This window comes from Piliocolobus tephrosceles, chromosome 11 (genome assembly GCF_002776525.5).
Source record: "Piliocolobus tephrosceles isolate RC106 chromosome 11, ASM277652v3, whole genome shotgun sequence".
Classification (NCBI taxonomy): Eukaryota; Metazoa; Chordata; class Mammalia; order Primates; family Cercopithecidae; genus Piliocolobus; species Piliocolobus tephrosceles.
The window spans coordinates 101,497,028-101,520,022 of NC_045444.1; the positions used below are offsets into that span (position 1 = coordinate 101,497,028).

The 22,995-nt window shown below is 38.0% G+C and overlaps 1 protein-coding gene across 1 annotated transcript in view; it reads right to left on the reverse strand.

Annotated features, from left to right (window-relative positions):
• Positions 1–22,995, reverse strand: part of ABCA12 (ATP binding cassette subfamily A member 12) — a 214,699-nt gene that overhangs the window by 120,165 nt on the left and 71,539 nt on the right. The window contains exons 3-5 of the mRNA XM_023217266.2: positions 13,416–13,569; positions 3,673–3,764; positions 1,595–1,692 (exon numbers count right to left, since the gene is read on the reverse strand). Of these exons, the coding sequence (XP_023073034.1) occupies positions 1,595–1,692; positions 3,673–3,764; positions 13,416–13,569 (344 nt within the window). The remainder of the gene's footprint in view (positions 1–1,594; positions 1,693–3,672; positions 3,765–13,415; positions 13,570–22,995) is intronic.

Below are 22,995 nucleotides of genomic sequence, written 5' to 3' on the forward strand. Positions count from 1 at the left end.
ATTGCTGACACAGGCATCAATATATCATCCTAATTTTTACATCTCTTCCCTGCTCCAACTACTCTAAAAATATGTATCCATACATAGAAATTTCATTTTTGGCTTATCTCCCCTGGATATATAGCTCTGTGCTGCCTCACAAAATTCTGAAATTTTATTCCATATGAGAAAGAGAACTTGGGAGTTTCAATACGATAAAGTAGCATTTTGGAGAATAGCATTGCTCTTCTAGATATTAAAGAATTTATCTGATCCAGTGCAAGACTGTCTACTTCTAGGAACCAATATGTAAGAATTAGAATGGAATAGAATAACGTTCTCTAATTTATACACTGTACTTGATTGGGGGAAGCTTCAGACTGGAATTAACTGGGCATATTGAGAGACTTCTATGCCAGACAAAAAACATTAGAAACCTCAACTATTATGTAAACTAGACTTTCAATGTCTATTTTGGACAGATTGAAAAGTCCTCTATTTGGGCCAGCATGGGCAGAGTTGATGAGTGTGATGCCATTTCCTGGAGTCCACTTTTGTGCTGGCCTTTGACTCATTTATATAACTCAGTTTATTGAGATGCCTCAGTTATACAGAGTGTTAACTAATAAAGACATATTCAGTAGCAGTGGTTATGGTTATTGGAATGTTAATAAACTTTAAAGACATGTCTCATGATCAGATAAAAGAAATGGTTGCTATATAAGACATAGATATATTATTAAAAATGTGTGTGTGTGTGTGTGTGTGTGTGTGTGTAGATGATATGGGGAAGGAAAGAAGAAAGGTAAGTGGGATAGAGAGAGAGAGAATAGTATCTCTAATGCCAAATGTTGAAAATGATGTCTTTTCATTTCTAAAGAGCACATAAAACAAGACTTAAATACCTATGAGACCAGCCAAATAACTTAAATATATGAATCTGGCCAGATGAAAGACAATAAGGAGAAGTGGGGATTGTAGTTACAAAGAGCACGTGTTCTGCTTAAAGGCATGTACATTCAATGTCTTAAAATCTCCATACACACACTCACACACACATTTAGCTCAGAGGCTGCCAGTTCACACCTCTGATAGAAATTATGTTCATTATCTTGCAATCTGGGAAATCTTAAAGTGGATGGTCTCTAGAAAATAGAGAAATCCATGGGTAAGCTCTCTAAAATATGCTAAGAAAAAGGATTTTCCTACTTCGGGGCAATATTTTCCTTAGCTCTAATTTTTCCGAAGACTTGATTAGTATGGATGAGGCAGCAAATTCGAAGAGCATTATAACTTCATTTGGTCTTTTTTTCTTTCCTGTTTCAGAAAATTAAAACATCACATATAATGCCACCCTAATTTCTTATTAAATGAACACTTTAAGTTCAATTAAGGGACTTAACAGAGAAGTAAATAAATACTGAAGATCTTAAGGAATTCAGAATGTCTTAAAATTAAGCTGTTTATTGAAGAGTTCCTAAGGAAAGAAGTTGCCTAAGATATTACTCTAAATAGGAAAGGTGCTCCAAACATCTTGCTATTTGAGAGATCCTTCTATTAACCTAAAAGGCCTATGTTGGATCACTGTACTCATTACAAAACTGAATCAAGTTACCTTTTCCAAGCCAAGAATTCGTGCGAGCACTTGACTGCCATTGAAAGTATATGTTCCGGGACTTTCCAAATCAGAACTTGGACTGGGAAATACTGTGGCTGTAATCAAAGAAGGAACAGATTGGCATTCCAAACACACACAAATGCACAGGACTGCATGAGAATCCATAAACATCACTTGTGACCTCATATACACTACAGCAAGGATGTGCTCAAATGTGCCTCTTCCATGAACATTTTATACTGGAAAAATGGCAAATTCCATGAGTTTTTCTTTTCATATAAAATTGTGATGGCTTTGGTCTGTTCTTATTTTTTTTTTCCAATCATTTAGATGTCATTTACTTTCATTCCAGTCTGTGACATTAAACTTCATCACCAATATTATTGCCCAATAAACCGAATCATTTCTGTGCAGGCCTGGAGGATTTGAGGTACCTACACTAGCTTCACAGATCCATCATATCCAACATCTGTTCAAAGGATCTGCCAATGCACATCTGGCGATAATGGCCTTTTCTTTTAATTATCCAATTGGGACACTGAAATCTGCTTAGAATCATAAATTCTCTCCTCCAAGTGGTTTCTGAATAATATTTTAGATCAAATAAATAGGATAAAGCAATTAGTCTGGACTACAGTATACTCTAATTAAGTAATTCCCAATGCGTCTGCATCTAGTATTGTTTATTTATGATATAGCAGAATTTTCTGGGTTTGGAGCATTAGCTAGAAGACTACATTCATATTTATAACATGGATGTTCACTAAGCCAGTATATTGACTTTTATAAATTTAAAACAGAAGTATTTTGTCATCCTCAGAGCAAAGAATCTTAATATTCAATGGTACCAGTGACTCATCATCAGTAGGGCCTAGGCTTTATTTTAGTGCCCATGGGACTGAAGAATTTGCCATCTGATTCCTTTAGACTATGGAATATATTTGTGAGATAACTGGCCAGAGTGAGAAACATAATCTGTGGCTACCAAGCAAAGCAAAACTTACTAGACCATAACATTATAACCTTATTTCTATGGTGCTTTAACCTACTCAGCCAAACACCCACAGATCATTCATAACAGAACATTAACTCCTCAAAACCATTCATCACCATGTTCCTACTACATTAACATGGGACTTTTTTTTTTTTTTTACTTGCTCCATCAACTTGCATTGGAATGTTGTTTAATATCACAAAGTCTTAAATATCCCATGACCTTTTTAAAGAAACTCCCTTTTTATCCAGAGCACCAGCCATATTTCAACATACAGGAATCTTGTTTTGTTCACTAATATATCCCCAGCCCCTAAGACAGTGGCTGCTTAGTATTAGGGACTTGATAAATATTTGTCAAATGAATGTGAGCCGGTCGTGCTGTTTAAAGCATTTTTTTTTTTAACATGTGGCTTCTAATCAGTGTTTCTCAAGTCCACTTGGAATTGAATCACTTGTGCCTAAAGCTCAGGAATGCAGGTTTTGAGGGAGTAACTCAGGAAGATTCTCTGCACGTGAAAATTTGAGAGCTACTGGCCCAGATGTGAAACAAGTCCACAGTCACACTGTGATACTGAGCATTAAGTGTGAGGAAGAAGCATACAGCTGAAAGAGTACTGGCCTGCAAGTCCTTCTAATGCCAGCTCTGCTGTATGGCTATAGACACAGCGCCTAACTTTGCTGAGCCTCATATTTTTCATCTGTAAAATGGAAAATCTGGACAAACCTCTGAGATTGTTTCCAATAATTTTTATTAATGGGCTTTCTAACCCATCCCCGCATCATCTCATTGCAGACAGCGAAAGAGTCTAGAGTCAGTTCTGGGAAATGGTGCAATTCTCAACATGTAGGCTTTTGCTCCTGTAGGGTATTTCAGTAAGAACTTAATTTCTAATTATTCTCGACATCTTTGCGTAATTGCACCGCCATACTCAGGCAACCATAAGGAACATTTAGATCTCTCAGGGATATTCTAAGCATTCCATCTTTGTTTGAAAAGTTTAAAGTATAAACCTTTCAAAGATTAGACCTTTACTGTTCCACAAGGCTTGTTCTAAACTCTACAGAAGAAAATAGCTTACCTAGTGATGCATGCCTTCCTTCTGGAACTTGGGTGCTCTGGAATGATAAATTGCTGTCCTTATCCAGGTTGGATGACTTTCTCAGAATCTCACTAGAGAAGAAAAAGCAAGAACTCTATAACTTCTCCCACATTAATTTTAGTTAGTTACAGCAATGTATTATGTGGCAGATTCCAGGGCTGTCTGAGGACTTTCAAATATTTAATATAGTTTCCAGGATTTTAATGGAAGAATTCACCTAACCACACACCAATGAATATATAAGGTCTCTTACAAAATATATTTTTATTCAGAGAAAATGGCCTAGATGATGTTTAAAATAGTTATTTTTACTTTAATCTTATAGAAAGGACATTTAAAAAGACATTAGAGATAAATACTTAAAATATGTATGATGTGTATTTTTCTTTTAAAAAGTTGGTAAATCCCAAATAAATGAGAATCCAAGAGTGCTTTGGGGACTGAAAGAAAGAAAGGTCTGCTTATTTGTCAACATTAAAAGAAAAATAAGTTTTCTATGTTAAATTATAGATGGCCTTTTAAAGATTTTCAACACAGATTCAAGGAAGAAGAAAAAGGTCAAACATTTATTGAATACCCACTATGTGCCAGGAATTATGGTTGATGTCATCACAGATGGCACCAGGTATAACAAGAATAACATTAAAATAAATTTTCCATTGCACTGAATGTGTCAAGGCAGTAATAATTACATTATGGTGCCAGGAATCCCCGTACAACATGATCATACTAGGTTTTGGAAGAAAATATTGCTGGGCCTTCCCACAATTAGTAACCCCCTCTTTTCTAAAAGTTCACTTTTTGTTTAGTTTATTATTAAAATGGAGATGATCACATTTTCTTGAAAACTGGATGTATCAAAAAGCATGTGCCTAAAATAAGTATGTATGTTTCAAAAATAAAATCGGTCTAAATGCCAGGATGCAAATAATTTTTAGAATTCCAAAAAGTTGGTGAATTTTATGGAGTTGTTTATAAAAACCTTGAGGTACATAACAATGGCTATAAAAAGATAATGGAAAAGCAAGAAATTCTGCTTACTACCGTGGTTCAATTTGACTTCTGTTTTAGAAAGAAGATCTGAATCCTGGTTCCAGGGTACTTTGGGATTTATAATTGGAAAAAGAAAAAGAAGTGATATTTGTTTTCATTCCCTAGTGTTTTTCCAATATTCTCCATAAAATGTACTTTTCGCTCCAAAACTCTGCATTCTTAATATATATTTGAATTATTCATGACCCTGACTGTATGCCCCTAAATCTTTTTACATTCCTTATGCTGACTATGTGGATGGGAAAACTGTTCAGGTAAAAATAAGAACTGACCTGAACATATTCCCTTTTCTCAAAAAGAAGTTTTAGAAAGTTTGAGAAAGTCGAGTTTACTTTTCTTTTTCTCGACCTTTTTTTAGTTTGGCTTGAAATCCCACGAGGACTATTGAATATCAACACATTTTGAAAACGAAAGCAAAAACTGCCTTCATAAAAATTTTAAGGACTAGGGACAGCAACAAAAACGAAAGGGAGGATGACAAAGATCAAAATGAGCAATGAAAGAGCAAGAGAAAACAGACTGAATAATGAATGGTGGTGAGGAAGTGGGAAAAAAAAGAAAGAAGAGGCAACAGGAAACTAAGAAAGTGTGCTCTTGGAGAAGCAAAAGCTGCATCTGCCCCACAGAGGACACTTCACTCATCTTCCCACATTCAGATAAGAAATCTAAAATTACTCCTACAAATAGCATTGAAACACCATGGAAAGACAAACTCATTCCCTTCCCAGCAAGCAGCTGGCTCTGCAGCTCTGAGCTTGCCCACCAGTAAAATGACTGCTCCTAGACAAGGACCCATAGCAGCTCCCATTCTAACAGCGCTTTTCTCTCACCAGGAAGTGCCCAGTGTGATGTGGTTGCCCACATCCTTTTATATAGCCTTAATGTGTCTTTTTTTTTTTTGGAAGTGAGAGTTGGATATCACGTGTGCTTTGCTGTTCCCCTTCCTGAAAATGTTCTCCAGCTTCATTTTGCATTGACAAGGTGTGGTGTGACAGCATGTGTCTATTCCCATTGCACATCAAAACTGTTTTCTTTAAACTCTTAAAATTGAAACCACAAAATAAATGTACAACAGTGTATGCGCGTAAAAAGATGAATTAATGCTGTAAGGTGAAACACAGCTTACTTCCCCCCAAACAAAGGCAATTAATTCTATTAACTTCCGATTAACCTACTTAAAGAGAGCAAGAAAGTAGCTGGTCTTACTGAGTTAATGGCATTCCCTGAAGTTTCTAATGAGCAGGGTCATGCTTATAGACAAAGCACTACATGCTTCGAACAGTGGTCGAGAAATAGCACCCTTCCCGTTATTTCACACAAGCACTTAATGCACACTTATATCATATCTATCTGTACCTATTCCCACCACTTTTTCTATTTCCACTGTGACATCTTTGGGAAAAGCTACCATGTCTCATTTATCTTTATATTCCCGATATCTAACGTAGTGTAGGACCATAAGATCTGATGGCTGATTAAATAAAAAGAGACCATATTGTTGGGGTATGGCAGAAAGGACTTTAGAGTTAGAAGATATCTTTGGAATTTCAGCTCTCTCTTTCTGAAAGATTCCAGCCATCGTCTCCTTCACCAGCAAATTAGCAATGATAACACCTACCTTACAAGGTTGTTGTATGACATGAGGTGTGTGTACCAAGAGTCTCTCTTGGCCCTGTCGTCATAGGTACTCATCAATATTCGCTCTTGGCCAGAGTACCCATACAAGATGTTGCAAAGATGCAACCTTCACCATCAGTATGGAGCTGGAGGCCCACACTTTAGATGTAATCCCTTCAGAATCGTAGAAACTTCAAAAGCTCCGGAATCCAAATGGATGGACCCCATTATTTTATAGATCTGGAACCTACAAGTATTGACTAGTGATATGGAATGAGGCACAGGCCCTCACCCAGAGTTGTATAACCCCTTCCTCATTTTATGGGTTTATGTAACTTCTTTATCTATTTATGAGATAAATATTCCACCAGTAGTGTGTACCAATTTCCCCCTTTTTAGACTGTAAGGTACTTAAGAAAAGCCTACAGTGTACTGTGTTGGCAGATAGTAGGATGTTTAGCACATGACAAGCACTGGATACTTGATAATGAGATTTGCTGTAAGTCTAGTTCTGATCCCACTTCAGATGACATTTATCACTAACTTTTAACTGCAAATAAGGACTAAGGGCACTGTAGTGGTTTGAGGCCCCCTCAGTGATTTGACGCAGTTGTCCTTCCTGGATATCCCAAACAGAAATCACCCACAGGAAAATTTTAATTGTTTTAATTATTCATATTTCATCCTGACCCTCATTCCCTAAGGGTCATCTTTACTTCAGCTATGGATATCTGTCCACATTACTTGGAACAACTTACCACTAAAGCATCTTTTTTTAAATGGCTGTGGCCTGCTCTCCATTGTTGCATATCTGATTCTGCAAGGATTCTTAGAAAAGGAAACACCCAGCCATAGCCCCAAAGTTACCGTCTTACATTGTACATACCATATTCATTTATTAACTCACCAACATTGACTACATTCTTATTATATGTAAAATAATGGGCAAGTAAAACAAGATTTTACAGGGATTATGGTACATTAATGAGAATAGCTAGGTAAGGACAAGCACAAAGGAGGACTGGAACACATGACAGGACCCCCAAATCTGAGTTAGTCCCATTTGTATTTCTTATAGAACAAGATTCTTACTCACATCCTTAATGCAAGCCTCTTGCAACCAGAAAAATTTTTCCTTCAGCCTTCTATTAGCCCAGTGGTTCTCAAGTGTGGATAATTCCCCCTACCCCAGGGGACATTTGACAATGTCTGGAGACATATTTGATTGTCACAACTGTGCGTGGAGTGTCACTGGCATCTAGTGAGTAGAGGCTAGGGGTGATGCTGAAACATCCTACAATGTACAACACAACAAAGAATTATCTGGTCCCAGTTATCAGTAGTTGAGAATCAAGGTTGAGAAACCCTGTACTAGACTATGACAGATAATGGAATTATTGAACTCATCCCCATTTCCAGTCCCCATGACCAAATCAAATCAGGAGAGATAAAAGTCCTATTCAGGAGCTCTAAATAGCTCCAAGAAAGTCTCAGAGACTGTGTCTCATACTGGATATCTCTGGGAAGTATATGAAAGTATTGCACAAAACTTAGCTGTCCCCTGAATGTGGGACATAGGCCCATCTGATTCCAGAAAATTCAACCCTCTGGGTGAACCAACAAAACTTGAGTCAAATCACTAAGTGGCCCATGGCACCAGTTTACTAACTTTTACTGGATCCAGCCACATGCACGGTACCATGGGCATGGCTAAGGGCCTCTCCTCTAAGATGGTGAAGATGTAGATTCTGCCTCAGTGACATTTGCAGGGCTCTATTTTGGAGTGGAACTCAATACGGGAAACATTTTGGATTTGAGAATTCCATCATTCTGAGGGAAAAAAGTGCTAAGCACTGAATAGATTTTACTTGTTCTCAGACATGTCTACCAATAGTTACTTTCAGGAAATGTCACATTTATATATATCGTCTTAATGGTAAAATGCATGTACTTCTACTGGGTGTTTTTTTCCTATGAGTAGGAAACATCACTACCTGTGTAATTGGTAGTGGGTGCCACGGCATAATCTATAAGAGGAATTCCTATCAGGCAAGGGACATACGGCAAATCCTGGAAAGAAAATTCTGACATTCTTTTTTGTCTCTAAGGGTTAGTTAAATTTACATATGTATTTTTTCTCATTTCCCCAGAATTAGAATTACATGGGTATGTAGTGGCACCTGGAAACATACGAGATTTGCTGTAAGTCTAGTTCTGATCCCACTTCCAGATGACATTTATCACTAACTTTTAACTGCAAATAAGGACTAAGGACACTGTAGCGGTTTGAGGCCCCCTCAGTGATTTGACGCAGTTGTCCTTCCTGGATATCCCAAACAGAAATCACCCACAGGAAAATTTTAATTGTTTTAATTATTCATATTTCATCCTGACCCTCATTCCCTAAGGGTCATGTTTACTTCAGCTATGGATATCTGTCCACATTCAAAACATATGTCTCTCATAGGTGACCCAGTTATAATCCAACAATCCATATCAGTTAAAACATTAAGATTTAGAAATGTCTTAATATGTTACTGTGTCCTAGGGTTTTTCTATATTCTTAGGAAAAACTTTGGAGTTAGTTATAGTATATAGTGAGTAGAGGCCAACTAATACATTTCCAAAATTTGTTGGGCTATTATTATGGGCAGATTAGGGGGTATCCTACATGTGCCAGCAACACACAGAATATCGGGAGAAGGAGATAACACCACTGTATCTCTCAGATGACACGGTGCAGATTATGTTCTACCTAACCATGAAGTAAGCAGATTAATTTGGCAACACTGCAGGGAAATGTGTAATCTCTCCATCACAGTCAGTAGCAAAGCTATTGGCCTATTCCTGTAAGACAACTATGCAAGTGACTCTATTTTTCCCTTTCGCTGAATTCTGGCATTCTTTCTCCATGACCTATCTCAAATATACATTCTGCTATTCTGGTAACCACCACCCTGTCTGTTCTCCATGACCACACTCTTAAAAGCCTCTGAAAGAACTCTCCTGGCATCTGCCCACCCACACCTATCTCCACTTCACTAATATACTCTCCAGTAAGATCCATATTCCTCAGGCAGAAACAATGTGTTATGGTATCTGTGAAACTATTCACCATTTGTTGTGTAGTATTCTGGGCACAGTGAGACTTAAACAGACATTCATTACATTTACCATGTTATATAGCAGTTTACCTGTTATCTTGTCTCTACTTCTCTCTTTCCCACTTGAACTGTAAGTTTATATAGGGCAAGACGTATGCCTCATTCATTTCTGTATCTGTAGTGACTTGCATAGCCTCCAGCATGCTGTACGAATTTAATATGTTCTTATTGAATGAATGGTTGGGCTTACGTAATAATTAAGACATTCTTCTACTTTTGTTTTGATAAATAAAATTTTAACCATTCTTTTTTTACTTTCATCAATTTTATTTCATAATTATCAATGTCTGTTTTAATTCATGTATCTCTTTGTGGTTTTAACTATGTAATAACAAAAATGTAATACTAACACAAGCTAGAGGAAAGTTTTAAAACTCTTAAATTCTTTTTGCCCTTTCTTTTTACGCTGATTTTAGCTAAAATGGTTACCAAGTGGTTATAAATTAATCTAATATTAATACAAGAAGAGACCTCTACATCCTTTCTCATCTATATAACCAAATGAAGGCAAACATCTGTTTTACTTCCAGTTATCTTACACTCCTAATAATATCTTTTGGTTAGTTTCTAAGCTCACCCGTATTTTTCAATATTAAACCAAAGCCTTGGCACTTTAAAATTTGACCTGACTAAAGTCTGATTAAATATTTTTTCAAGTTCTTCAGGAGCCATACAATAGGAGCCGAGGTATGAATTTAGAAGCCGCAGGTCATGAACGAGTGTCAACAGAAATAGGGAGCAAACCCACAGAGGCAATTGTCCCCAGGATCTGCAGGAAAGCTGAATCCCTTCTCCAAATAATGACCCTGTACCTCTGGGGAACGATCTTTGCCATCCGCCAACTGTGTGAGCAATGGCACATGGCCAGGGTCTCCCACTGTGCTGATAGATTCTGAGAGGCAGTGTAAGGAGGAAAGAAAAGGGTAAGATCTGTGATATTGGATCATCTGTTGTGCAAATGAGCAAGAAAACCATAAATGTAATTGTCTCTTTTTTCAGACAGCTAGTTAGAGTCAATGCTGAGTACAGTGTTGGATTTTTTTTAAACATCTCATTCTGAAGCTAATGCTTAGAGAAGTATGAATTTAATAACAGAAGGCTGGTGCCAGACGCAAAAATCACATCAAAACACTTGGCGACTGGCCAACAAGTAGTGACTGCAGTGTGATCATGTCTTTCAGAAGAGCATTCTATTAAAAGAAACATGGCAGGCCTCTTTTGATGAGACCAAAGGTGGCATTTTTTCCCCTCACTTATAGAACAGAAAAGGAAGATGGTTTTGATTCCTAATGAGGCTATGCTGGTGAATCTTCCTTCACTAAAGGGAAGCAATTTTAGTGGAATTGTTTATCTGGTAAAATATATGCCAGTTTCATTGCACAGCTATATAAAGCATAAAAGTTAATAGCATGATGGGAAATATCATTAATGCAATTTTATTATTGTACATAATTTTCTAAATTAAACTCCAATCACTTAGTAGTTTAGAGAAAACAGTGAATATAAGCAATATACAACTTGAGCTAGGCAAAATACCTGGAGATTAGACTAAAACTAAGTAAAGCAGACATGATCCGCCATCTAGAGAATAATCAACAGATGATAAAATAAACGTGGACTTTAATCCTCCTTCCAAAACCAACTCAGTGTCTCATCTCATGCAACCCCATGAGTTTGGTTCTCTATAAAATTAGATAGACAAATACTTCTTTAGAGGGAACTATAGTTGTCTACTTCTTAGATACTGTTAATTATGTCCCTTATAGTTCTTCGTAAAATGGTAATCCAGTTTGTAAATGATGGATATTAATTTTTCTCATAGCTCCTCTCATGCCTGGTTCACAAAATGTCCATCTCAAGTAAACCTCTTTGTGAAGATTTACCTGATTACCCCAGCTGAAAGCTCTCTTTCTGCTTTAAGTATAGAGGGTGCCTTGCTTCAGCTTCCCTCTGGCACTCTTCATTGTACTATCTCCTATTATTGTTACTGATTTAATGTTTTCCCTCCCCTGCTAGAACATCAGCATACATTATTCCTAATTCATCACTCACTTAGTGACAAGCATAGAGACCATCAACACTGGAACGAGAAGGAATGCCATTTTTCTTTGCATCCCACCTTTACTGATTATACAAGAGGGAATAGACCCTAGCTTGCTGTGGTCTTCTTACAGAATTAATTACACACTGGTGCTCATTGAGGTCATACTTGCATATGCCTAGAACCATGCCGTTCTCATAGACAATGTGTCATGTCATGTCATTTCCCTGCTAAAACCTTTCGGATGGTTTCTCTTTATACTAAACACACAATGCGAATACCCTTACCTTTTCTTTCATGATCGGTTCTGCATGCTCTGGTCTCTGAGGTTCCTTTTCTACATATCCGAATCCCTTTCCTCATCCCTTGCTGTGTTGCAACCATATTAGCTGACTTTTTGCTCTTCTAAATGGTTGGGTTTGTCCCCACCTCAGGATCATTTGCTGTTTCTCTGCATGCAACACTCTCTTCCAGATATTCATATGCTGCTGCTGGTTTTTCCTTGTCCTTGTTGGTCTCTACCAAAATGTCACTTCTATCAGAGGCCTTCTTTTGACACTCTATTAAATCCCTACTTTACAATTGCTACCTGTTAACCTACTTTATTTTCTCACTAGCACACTCATTATTATTAATTATGCTATCTATTTATTTGATCATGCTGTTGCTTTCTCTTCCTTTAGAACGCAAGTAACAAAAGGATAGAGAAATTGTTTTATTCACCTCTGTATCCCAGTGCCTAGAATGGTGCCTGGCACATAGAAGCCTCTCAGTCTATTGCTCTATTTGTTAAATAGATTAACGAATGAATGAATGAATGGACATCAGATTGTTTTAAGCATCAAGCCTAATTATTGAAACAACAAAATCAGTGTGAATCAGCAACCCAACAATTAGGGGTTCCAAGTTGTGTCTCATGACAATTCTTAATATGTTTATATTTTTTGCTAAACGGGTTGCAGTTACGCTCTTAAAGTATCACCTATGTTATTTGATGACCAAAATCATGAGAATGGTATTAAAGGAGAAATTGTGCTACATGCTAAGGAATTTAGTATTAAAGTTTGGCAACTAAATATCTAAGATTATAGATAAATATAATATTTTATTGAGAGATACTCAAAAAATATCTCTAACAGAGAATTAGTTCTTGGTTGATTCAAGATTACAATATTATTTTCAGTTCTCAAGACAGATGGGCTTCTGGGAGTCTCTTTAGGTTTAGAATCCCAGGAAGGAAAATTGAGGTTGTAAAGTCAGGTTGTTAATGATTTAGATTCCCTATTCATTCTTCAACTGCTCCTTACACCCTACAGTAGAACACGCAATAACCTCATTTAAAGGTTGTCATTCAATTACGTATACTTTTAACTTTATTACTTTGAACTTCAGCACCCTTAATTTCTTTTTTTGCACTTCCTGGGTTTTATTGTATCTGAAAGTATCACACAGGGTAGTACCAGTATGTCATTCTTCCAGGATGATGGCCCTGACACTTATCCTACACTTAATGACATCTTATGCTTGTGATGAGTCTCAGGCAATGTGTCACTGATAATTTAAGGTTGGATAGAGAATCTTTGAGGGATGTAAAGGAGGACTACCTTAGTCACCCATCTTATAAAGCAAATTTGAGACATCCACCCAAAGTAGATTGTACTCAATCTCACATAAACACAGTTATTCCAGTTTCTACCTACTTTGTTATTTCATATTTAGATCATCACATTTATAGACATAGAAAACAAAATTGTGTACCTAAGCTTGCATGGCTTCCTGGCTTATCTCATAAGGAAACAAGGTTTGATCTCTCAGAATAATTGAACACACTTGAGAAGTGCCCCCACCTGTCTTTAAATAGTGCATCATCAATCCCTTTCCTACGAAGCAGGTCTTGTGGGCCATAGGGTGTGTCTTTGCATTTAGAGTCTGTGTCACATAGTAGGGTCTGCAGGAACGGGAAGAATCCAGTACTAGGAAGGTTTCGAGGTGCGAGGTAACCTAAAATTAAAAAAAAAAAAAAAAAAAAGCAGTCATTACATCACGATGGCACATTTGCCTGGGAAAGAACATAAATGCAGCAACTCTGCTTTGTGAAGTTACCTCCTGGATTACCACTATCCAGGTCCCCCAGCTGAGCCCCAACTCTGCAACTAACATTCGCCACTAAGTAGGAGCAGTCTTGGAGGGTGTTATGTTTAACTTCCCTTTTCTGGATTTGCTAATATGTATAAAAACACTTCAAAACGCCTGGTTACCCCATGAATTTCCTTCCTGGGATTTATTCTAAGGAAATATATATGAGTAGTTGCAAGAATATTTGCCAGAATGTTTTAAAAATAAATCACATTGTATCCACATGATAAAACACAACGCAGCCAATACAAATGTTGTCAATTAATACAAAAAGTATTTATAACACATTGTTAGTTTAAAAGAACAGATCAGAAAACAGTATGAACAGAAGAGTCCTAATCTTTTAAAATACATACACACACACACACACACACACACACACACGTGTACTAAAAAATCCAAAAGATTGTATCACCAAAATGTGATTCATGGCTTTTTTCCTGGGTAGTGTATTTCATTTTATTTTCTTCCTTTTGACTGTATATTAACTATGTTTTATCACAATTTACATGTCTTCTTTTGTAATCAAAGTAGGTATAAATGCAGCCATTCTTCCAAAAACCAGGAGCTATTTTTGGTCTCTTTAAAATTTAACATTTTAATTATCCTATATACACAACTTCTTTTTCCGATTTAAAAACCAATAGTGAATGGTATGAATGAAAATGCAAATTTTCTCCAAAATTAAAGTCATACAAAACAGTAATTTTAATAGTAAGGGGTTTTGTAAACTTTAACATTTGCTTTATAAAATACGATGATGGCATACACATGAGTCATGACAATAGGCAAGCTGGGAAATACACATCTTTTCACAATTAGGTTTGCTATGAAAACACTAGGTTTCTTCCTTTGGGGGACTACACAGACAATGAACTTTCAAAAAAGGCAAGTTTAGGAAAATTAAGGCTAAAAAGCAAAACTTTAATCACCTCATGAATGTGTTTAAAAAAAAAAAAAAAAAAAAAGAGTGCCAGTACAGGTCTGTTTTCATTTTAAAGAGAAAGGAGAAAAGTGGGGAAAAAAGAGAGAGAGAGAGAAAGAGAATGGTAAGAGCAACATGGCCATGCATTAATCTACCAGTAGAAAGAATAAGTAGGTATTTGATTCCAGTAACTTAAATACAGGTCTGTATAAAGAAGGTGCTGGGGGAAAAAAATAAAGAAGGGAAAATATGAAAGCTGGCCAGAAGCAAAGCAAAGAGGGAAAAAGAGAGATTGGATAATGCTATACTGTTGACCTTAAAGATGGCAGAAAAAGCTGAAAGTCAAGGAATGTGGGGAGCCTCTAGAACTTCTAACCAGAACAATCTAGAAGACAGCTTTTCCTATAGAGGGGCCAAAAGGAATGCAGCCCTGCCGACACCTTGGATTTTAGCTTGCTGAGACCAAATTCTGGACTTCTGACCTCCAGAACTGTAAAATAATAAGTTTGTGCTGTTTTAAGATACTCATTTTGGTGTAATTTGTCACAGTAACTATAGAACAAATAGCTTAGAAATTAATGCCAGTATGAATGAAAGATTCGAAAACTCAGAAGAAACTGGAGAGAACTGAAGCCCATCAAACTATTCACTACTTCCTTCCATGTGGACCCTCCTTGACACCAGAGAGACTGGTGCCTCTCCTAATGTTAAACCTAAGTGAAAATCACAGTGAACCAATAATGATTGCCCACCAATGTTTTCATCGTATGCAATTCCCTGAATAAAATAGAGAGTAGCTGCTAAACTGCCTGTTAGCTTTTCATGTCATCCCTCTGCAACAAAATTTTACCACAGTGAACTACATATGGCAAGACCTTTAAAAGTCTGCAGTGGAGGTTCACCATGCATGGTAATCCACTCTGTCACACAGATCTCCGCTGTAGCCTCTCACTCAGGGTGTGGGACTGCAAATGAGCTTATTCCTACTCTCTCTCAAATACATGCAGTGACTGATCTGAATGGAAGATAGATGGAAGGGCAACAGAAAGAGATGACCAGATGACCCCTCTGCTCTACGCCACTTATCAGCGTGATGGTGTGGCTGAGTCAGGCAGTACTGAAAAAATGAGACACTCAAGAAAAGCCATATTGCAATACAAGGAGAGGGAAAGAACGAAAAAGATGTCATGGAAAGAAGAGCTTTCAGTGACATCCAAATTATCTTTCCTGGCATTCATTACAAATTGCAAATGATTTGAGAGGAATGTGAAGGAATTTAACCCACCACATTCTTTGGTATGATATCTACAGAGGACAAAACCTAATTTATAGGAAAATTCATCACAGAGTTTCTTTAAAAATAAACTCCCATGGTGTTGAAAGTATGGACAGTCTATTCTTTGCACAGTTTTTTGATAATGGATATTTAACGTGTTACATGGGATCGTGCAAATGAGGAATTGATTCAGGCATGCACAAGTTTCAGTTAACAGAGTGCCATGCAGAACATGGATGGCTTGCACTATTTATTTTACCGTAATCTTTTAATCAAGGCCTATACCCTCATCAGTGTAAGGGTGCCTGTTGCAACAACAATGACAACAGTGATTTATTAAGTATCTACTGTATCCCATGTACTGTGCTAGGCATGTAACATTTACTTATATTATTATATTATTCATCCTTCCTTGACATCTATAATATACTTTCTCATATACATCAACTTTTCTTTTTTTTTTTTTGAAATGGAGTCTCACTCTGTCGCCCAGGCTGGAGTGCAGTGGCCGGATCTCAGCTCACTGCAAGCTCCGCCTCCTGGGTTCACGCTGTTCTCCTGCCTCAGCCTCCCGAGTAGCTGGGACTACAGGCACCCGCCACCTCGCCCAGCTAGTTTTTTGTATTTTTTTTAGTAGAGACGGGGTTTCACCGTGTTAGCCAGGATGGTCTCGATCTCCTGACCTCGTGATCCGCCCGTCTTGGCCTCCCAAAGTGCTGGGATTACAGGCTTGAGCCACTGCGCCCAGCCCCAACTTTTCATAAATTCTGGAAATCCTCTAGAAGTAATATCTGAATTAAATAGAATTAAATTTCCTGTAGCTTTCTCGTAAAAAATATTTTTTCCATTCTCTTCTCATCTCAGTTATGTATACAAATAAAAAGAGCAATGGTAGAATCAAAATGTTACACATTTTAAAGAGCTGCTAATTTTAACTTGAGCCCATTCTATCCTTGAAGGTGTTTCTGGCACTTTCAGGTCCTGAAATTACATTCCCCTTTAAGTTCCTCAGTGCTAGGATAAAGAAAAAAGAGAAGCTTCTTTCTTTCACAAAACTTCCAAGCAGCAAGCATAGGAATTGCAAAATTAAGGCTAATAATTGAGTGTCTATGTTCCCAGCCAAAGCACGAATTTAAGGACACAAGTAAAGGAAGATCATGACTGTGCAAACCATGGCAGCCCCATACAGGTAAAAAAAAAAATATATATATATATATATATATATATCTCAGGCAGGGTTTTGAGATAGAGTTTGTTTAAGCAGGATAAAGTCCTTGGTACCCTGATTCCCAAAAGTCTCACCCCAGGATAACATTCATGCCCATCTCCAGGAGAAAAGCTATTGAAGAATTTGCCAGTTTCATAGGGTCAAATTCAGAAGATGTCAGCATCATCTGGGAGTAGGGTGAGGTATGTGTTGGTTGGCAAAATCCTAAGCTGGTTGTGGCTTAGCTTCTCAGGGACTCCAGGCAAAGGCAGTGAGCAGCCAGCCACCCACGGGTGGGGAGAGGTCATTCTCATTGAAAGGATACCATCTACCTCATTGACACTGTCCAGTCATAACATTGACACAGTCCACGTTATTTCAAGGAATTGAATCAAACCAAACTATAAACAATTTTGGGAACAAACCACCAATGAACTCAGCTTTAAAGTAAATCAGATTCATTTTTTCATTGCTGTAAGAATGAAACTAGAATTATAAAAACAGTTCTAAGAATTTTTTTTAATGTATGCTTTGTAAACAATTGTGATATCAATGGATACATGTAATATTTACCTCAAAGGGAGATAAATTTTGATTTTCCTTTTCCTTTCCTCACAGAAGACTCTATTCCAAACACTGTTAGTGTGACAGAATGTAAAGATTAGCGTGATGGTTCTCCAAGTTTGATTCTTGGACCAACAACATCAGTGTCACCTGGGAACTTATTAGAAATAAAAATTTCAGATCCCACCCCAGATCTCCTTAATCAGAAACTCTGGGGGTGGGGTTCATCAATCTGTGTTTTAATAAGCTCTCTAGGTGATTCTGATGGACAGTGAAGTTTGGGAACCACTGGGTTAGACTGCAAAGTTTTGCATGAGAATCAGTAAATTTTAAGCTTGTGGGCCATGCTGTCTCCATCACAATTACTGAATTTTGCAATTATAGTGTGAAAGCAGCCGTAGACAATGGGTGCCTCAATGAGTCTGGTTGTATTCCAATAAGACTTACAAAAACAGGCAATAGGCTGGAATTGGCCCTCGGGCTATAGTTTGCTGACTCCTGGGAGGATAGCCTTTCTTACAGGCATCTCCCTCCTTCTCCTGCCTTGTTCACTTCCTGTTTTCACTTTCTCCCCCATTCTTCTTTTCCACTTCCCTCATTGCATCTAATCGACTTAATTCTTTTTCCTCTATTTCTTAATGTTTCCTTCTTTCCTTTTCACTCACTACTTCCTCTTTTCATTCAATTTCTAACTTCTCTTTTCTCTTTTCCTCCTGCTGCTGCCTTTCCTCCCTCCTCCCCTCTCTGTACTCATTGATGCAGCCAGGAATGCAATTGTTTCTCAATATCTTTCTTTACTTTGTCTTTTTTTACCACCATCGAAGAATTTTGACTCACTTCCATAATAAATTCAGGAGCACGATGCTCATTAGCACTGTCTAGAGAAGTGCTATTTTCTATTTATTTTATTATTGCAGAAAGTTATGTCACAGTCTTTTCAGGAATGAAGCTACTTCCATTTGAAATCATTAGGCTCCAGAAATATTCTGTAGGCTGCCTTGGTGATATTTGTACATATTATAGTAATGGTGGAATCAGAGACTTTCCACTGTTTCATTCTGTTTTCCTCAAAACAGGTCAGAAGACAACCTAGTTGGTATTTTTATATTTCTAGGTGAAACGCATTTAGTCTTTACCCCAGTGAAGAATAGAATGATACATTTTGGAAGGAAAATTCTGACTTAAAAAAAATATGGAGTTACTCATTTGAGAGCATTATATTTTTCTCAGTTTTTTTGGATACAGGGTCACAGGAGCAGAATAAGTGTCCGGCCTTCTGATCATACAAATAATGTCTCCTTATCAAGCACCACAACAGGGATTTAACACCATAACAAGAGTACAGAATAAGACAAGCATATCCTAAACATCACCTGCAAACAATCAAATACCTAAATGTGAATTTTAAAAATATAGGAAAGGAAATGAATCTTAGACATGTATTTGTAATAATTTATTAAAGTTTTTTTAATCTTCTTATAGCTTTTGATTTGTTTTTCTAAGACCACCAGAGCGAGCACAAAAGAACCAGCGAGTAGGCAAGGGTAGGAGCAAAACTGCAAATTTATTTTTTGGTCACCCAGCTTCAGGGAAGAAGATGTGGGGGTGAGGTCTGTCCGCCTCCAGCAAAGGAGGCCAAGAGAGTCACCTGGTGAAGCTCTCAGACGGAGTTCCTAATACAGTCCCGACAGGAGTGGGGGCTGGGAAGTCCACGCGGTGAGTCTGCCAGGAGCGGCTTTTCTAGGAGTAGGAGGGCAATAGGCGGGGCAGGGGCGTGTTGGGGGTGTTCTGCAGGTGCGACCAAGTAAATCTTGGTCTCTTCGAATTGACGTCACCTGGCGCATGCCCGGTTGGTCTGCACCTTCCCGGGCGCCGGCTACATTTTCGCACGCCCGGGAAAAGTTGGTGATGAAGAACCCGGAAGTGCGCCATCTTGCCTCCGTTCCTCCAAACAGTTTTCAAGCACATTTTGTTCTCAGTTACATTTGAAAAGACAATTTAAATTGTAAATAATATAAACTTGGCCTTTCAAGGTAGTTCAAAACATTATATTAGGAGCCTGTAGATCTGTTCCTATTCTTTGCATGCACCTTTCATTTGAGGGATGAGTCTACTTACTGAGGAGAGGTGTCCTGTCCACCACCCACCTTCAGATACAATCAAATACACCTGCTCTTCCTGATTCTGGTCCCTCGGAATGAGGGCTTCTACACCTATGTGGCCTAGAGTGACTTCAGCCTAAGGCTAAAAACCAATATGACTTCGAACCTGCAAATAGAGACTCTAAGCTAGAAAAATTGAATCTTTTTAAGAGACTGGATTAAAAAATAAGCTATTTAAAAGAAAGAACAAAGCTTACGTAGTTCTTAGCACAATGCTTCACACATTGTAAACGATTATTAAATATGTGAATAAATGCAAGGCTGTAGGAACGCCTGGGGGAGTCCCAGGAAGACTGCATGACTCAAGACTCTAACCTAATACACATCTTTATGTTTATCGTTTGTAGGACAAAGATTCAAATTGTATCCCAATGTTATAGTAAGTTCAATGGATAATATTGCATTATATTCACATGCCTTGTAAAACAGATTTAATTGATTAATAAAATCAATAATATTTATTGTTGCAGGGCCTTTAGGTGTTGGTTTTTCTGAAAATCTAATTAATACACATTGACATCCATAAATGTCAACCTCTGGATTTATTATCCACAAACTGAATCCATTCACCATCTATTCAATAATATTTACTGGGCAGGTATTGTGTACTTGGCACCAAGAAAGGTGTTAAGTAGGGTTCGTCCTTCTATTTTTTAAAAAATTGTTCATCTTAATAGTTAAAAAATATTACTCTGGGTTATTATGGAAAGAGAGAAAAAGAGAGTATGTGAATCTGGTTTATAAGCTCATCACAGTTTTATTAAGTAAAATGCATATAGAAATCATTTGTTTTCCAAACTGCCAGAAATATTGTGTACTAAAAAGTGTATATTTGAAAACAAACAAAAAACATTCGTTAAAAAATAAACCTTCAGCTGGGCGCAGGGGCTCACACCTATACTTTCGCACCATGGGCTGTCAAGACAGATGGATTGCTTAAGCCCAGCGGTTCAAGACAAAGTCTGAGCAACATAGAGAAACCCTGTTTCTACAAAAAATGCACACTCAAAAAAAAAAAAAAAAAAAACCCACAAACTCTCTCAGCATAGTGGTATATGCCTGCAGTCCCACCTACTCCAGAGGCTGAGATAGGAGGATCACTTGAGCTCAGGAGTTCAATGCTGCAATGAGCCGTGACTGTATCACAACACTGCAGCCTGGGCAACAGAGTGAGATCCTATCTCAAATAAAATAAAAAAATAACATAACATAACATAACATAACATAACATAACATAACATAACATCCTTCATGGTTTTGAAGGAATTTAATATACATTTCATACAAGCTCCATGACAATTCTGTAAGATAGGCAGGGTGAGTGTTTATGCCCATTTTGTAGATAACCTCAGATAAATCAAGCAATTTGGTTAAAGTCCAAATAAATAATCAATAATAAATAAACATAAATAATAAAATGCCAGAGATGGATCTAGAACTATATGATAGATTACAGTAATGGAAACAACATGTTCAGCTAAGCTTCAGAATCTTGGAGGAGGAAACAGACTGAGGATTTGAAAAACAGGTACACTTCTAGTTTTGCTGTTGAATCAGTGAATCACCAGGGGGTAAATTAACCTAGGACTCTATTTCCACATGTCCCAAATTGAAGATAATGGATCTTGCCATCTCACAGGGCACAGGGAAGATCAATTAGGCAATGTTTGTGTAAGGTACTATGAGCATTGAAGACACAAGGCCCCATGGAACCATGAGTTACCATTGCTCATTGGACTCCTGTTGCATCATTGGTCTTATTTTCCACTTGCTGACTGTGGCTTCTCTGCTCGACCTGGTCTCCCAGCTCATGCCTTGAGCCAGTGAATGGTTTGGAGTGTTGCATGATGTACTTCTCTTCCTAGTAATTCATAATATGTACCTGTATCAACCGGTGTAGTGTTTAAATTACTGTGTGCTCAGTGGGTGTGGTGCCATGATACATTTTCCCTCCTTCTCCCCAGGCAAGTCTTGCTTCATAGCACAGATTCTTTTCCAAGTTCAAATCCATTGGCAAAAAGGTAGACTGTAGGTGGCAAAGAGGGCTGAGGCAAGACGCCTAATCCTGAAAGCAGTGATTAAGGAGGTCCCTGTACTCAAAAGGTTGGCACCTGAATATGCTCAATGGCTACAGCCACATAAAACAAGAAAAAACCCTTGGGTCATTTGGGTGGGTGTCCTACAATGTCAGGATCTTTCCCACATCCCCTGCATCCCTCATGGTTGCTGCTAAGTACCACAGCCAGAGAGATTTTGAAAGGCTGCTAAGTACCACAGCCAGAGAGATTTTGAGACTCTGGCTATGAAACTGTAGGCAAGAGGCATTGGGGAAAGATCTCTGCCTTCTTTATATCTTTGGATTATTGCTATTATTATTTTTTAAGGGAAGCGGAGTTTTTAGAAGGCAGTCTGGGCTCAGGACCTTGCTGTCTCTTTGGATGTTATCTCTTTGACCCTTAAGTGTACACCTGAATTGATGGTCAGCCCAGAAGACTCCATAATCCCACCTTCCTGCATGTCCAGACCAAAATGTAGCTCCTTCTCTTCTGAATATTAAAGAGATCCTGCTGGGTGATGGGTTCCAAAGATCACGGCCTGGTCTATTTAAATTTTAGACATTCAAGGCTGGGAGATATAACTAACAAATACATGGCAGATAATAAACTCCATTGTGGACTGAATCTGGGGGAAGTTTAAAAATAAAAATCTCACTCATACTTTCAAAACATTTCCACTTAACAAGGAACATTGAGTTCCTCACCAGGCACAGTGGCTCATGCCTATAATCCTAGCACTTTGGGAGGCCAAGGTGGGCGGATCATGAGGTCAGGAGCTTGAGACCAACCCGGTCAACATGGTAAAACCCTGTCTCTACTAAAAATACAAAAATTAGCCGGGCATAGTGGGGTGCACCTGTAATCCCAGCTACCTGCGAAGCTGAGGCAGGAGAATTGCTTGAACTCGGGAGGTGGAGGTTGCGGCGAGCTGAGATCACGCCATTGCACTCCAGCCTGGGCGACAGAGCGAGACTCGGTAAGAAAGAAAGAAAGAGAGACAGAGAGAAAGAGAGAAGGAAGGAAGGAAGGAAGGAAGGAAGGAAAGAAGGAAGGAAGGAAGGAAGGAAGGAAGGAAGGAAGGAAGGAAGGAAGGAAGGAAA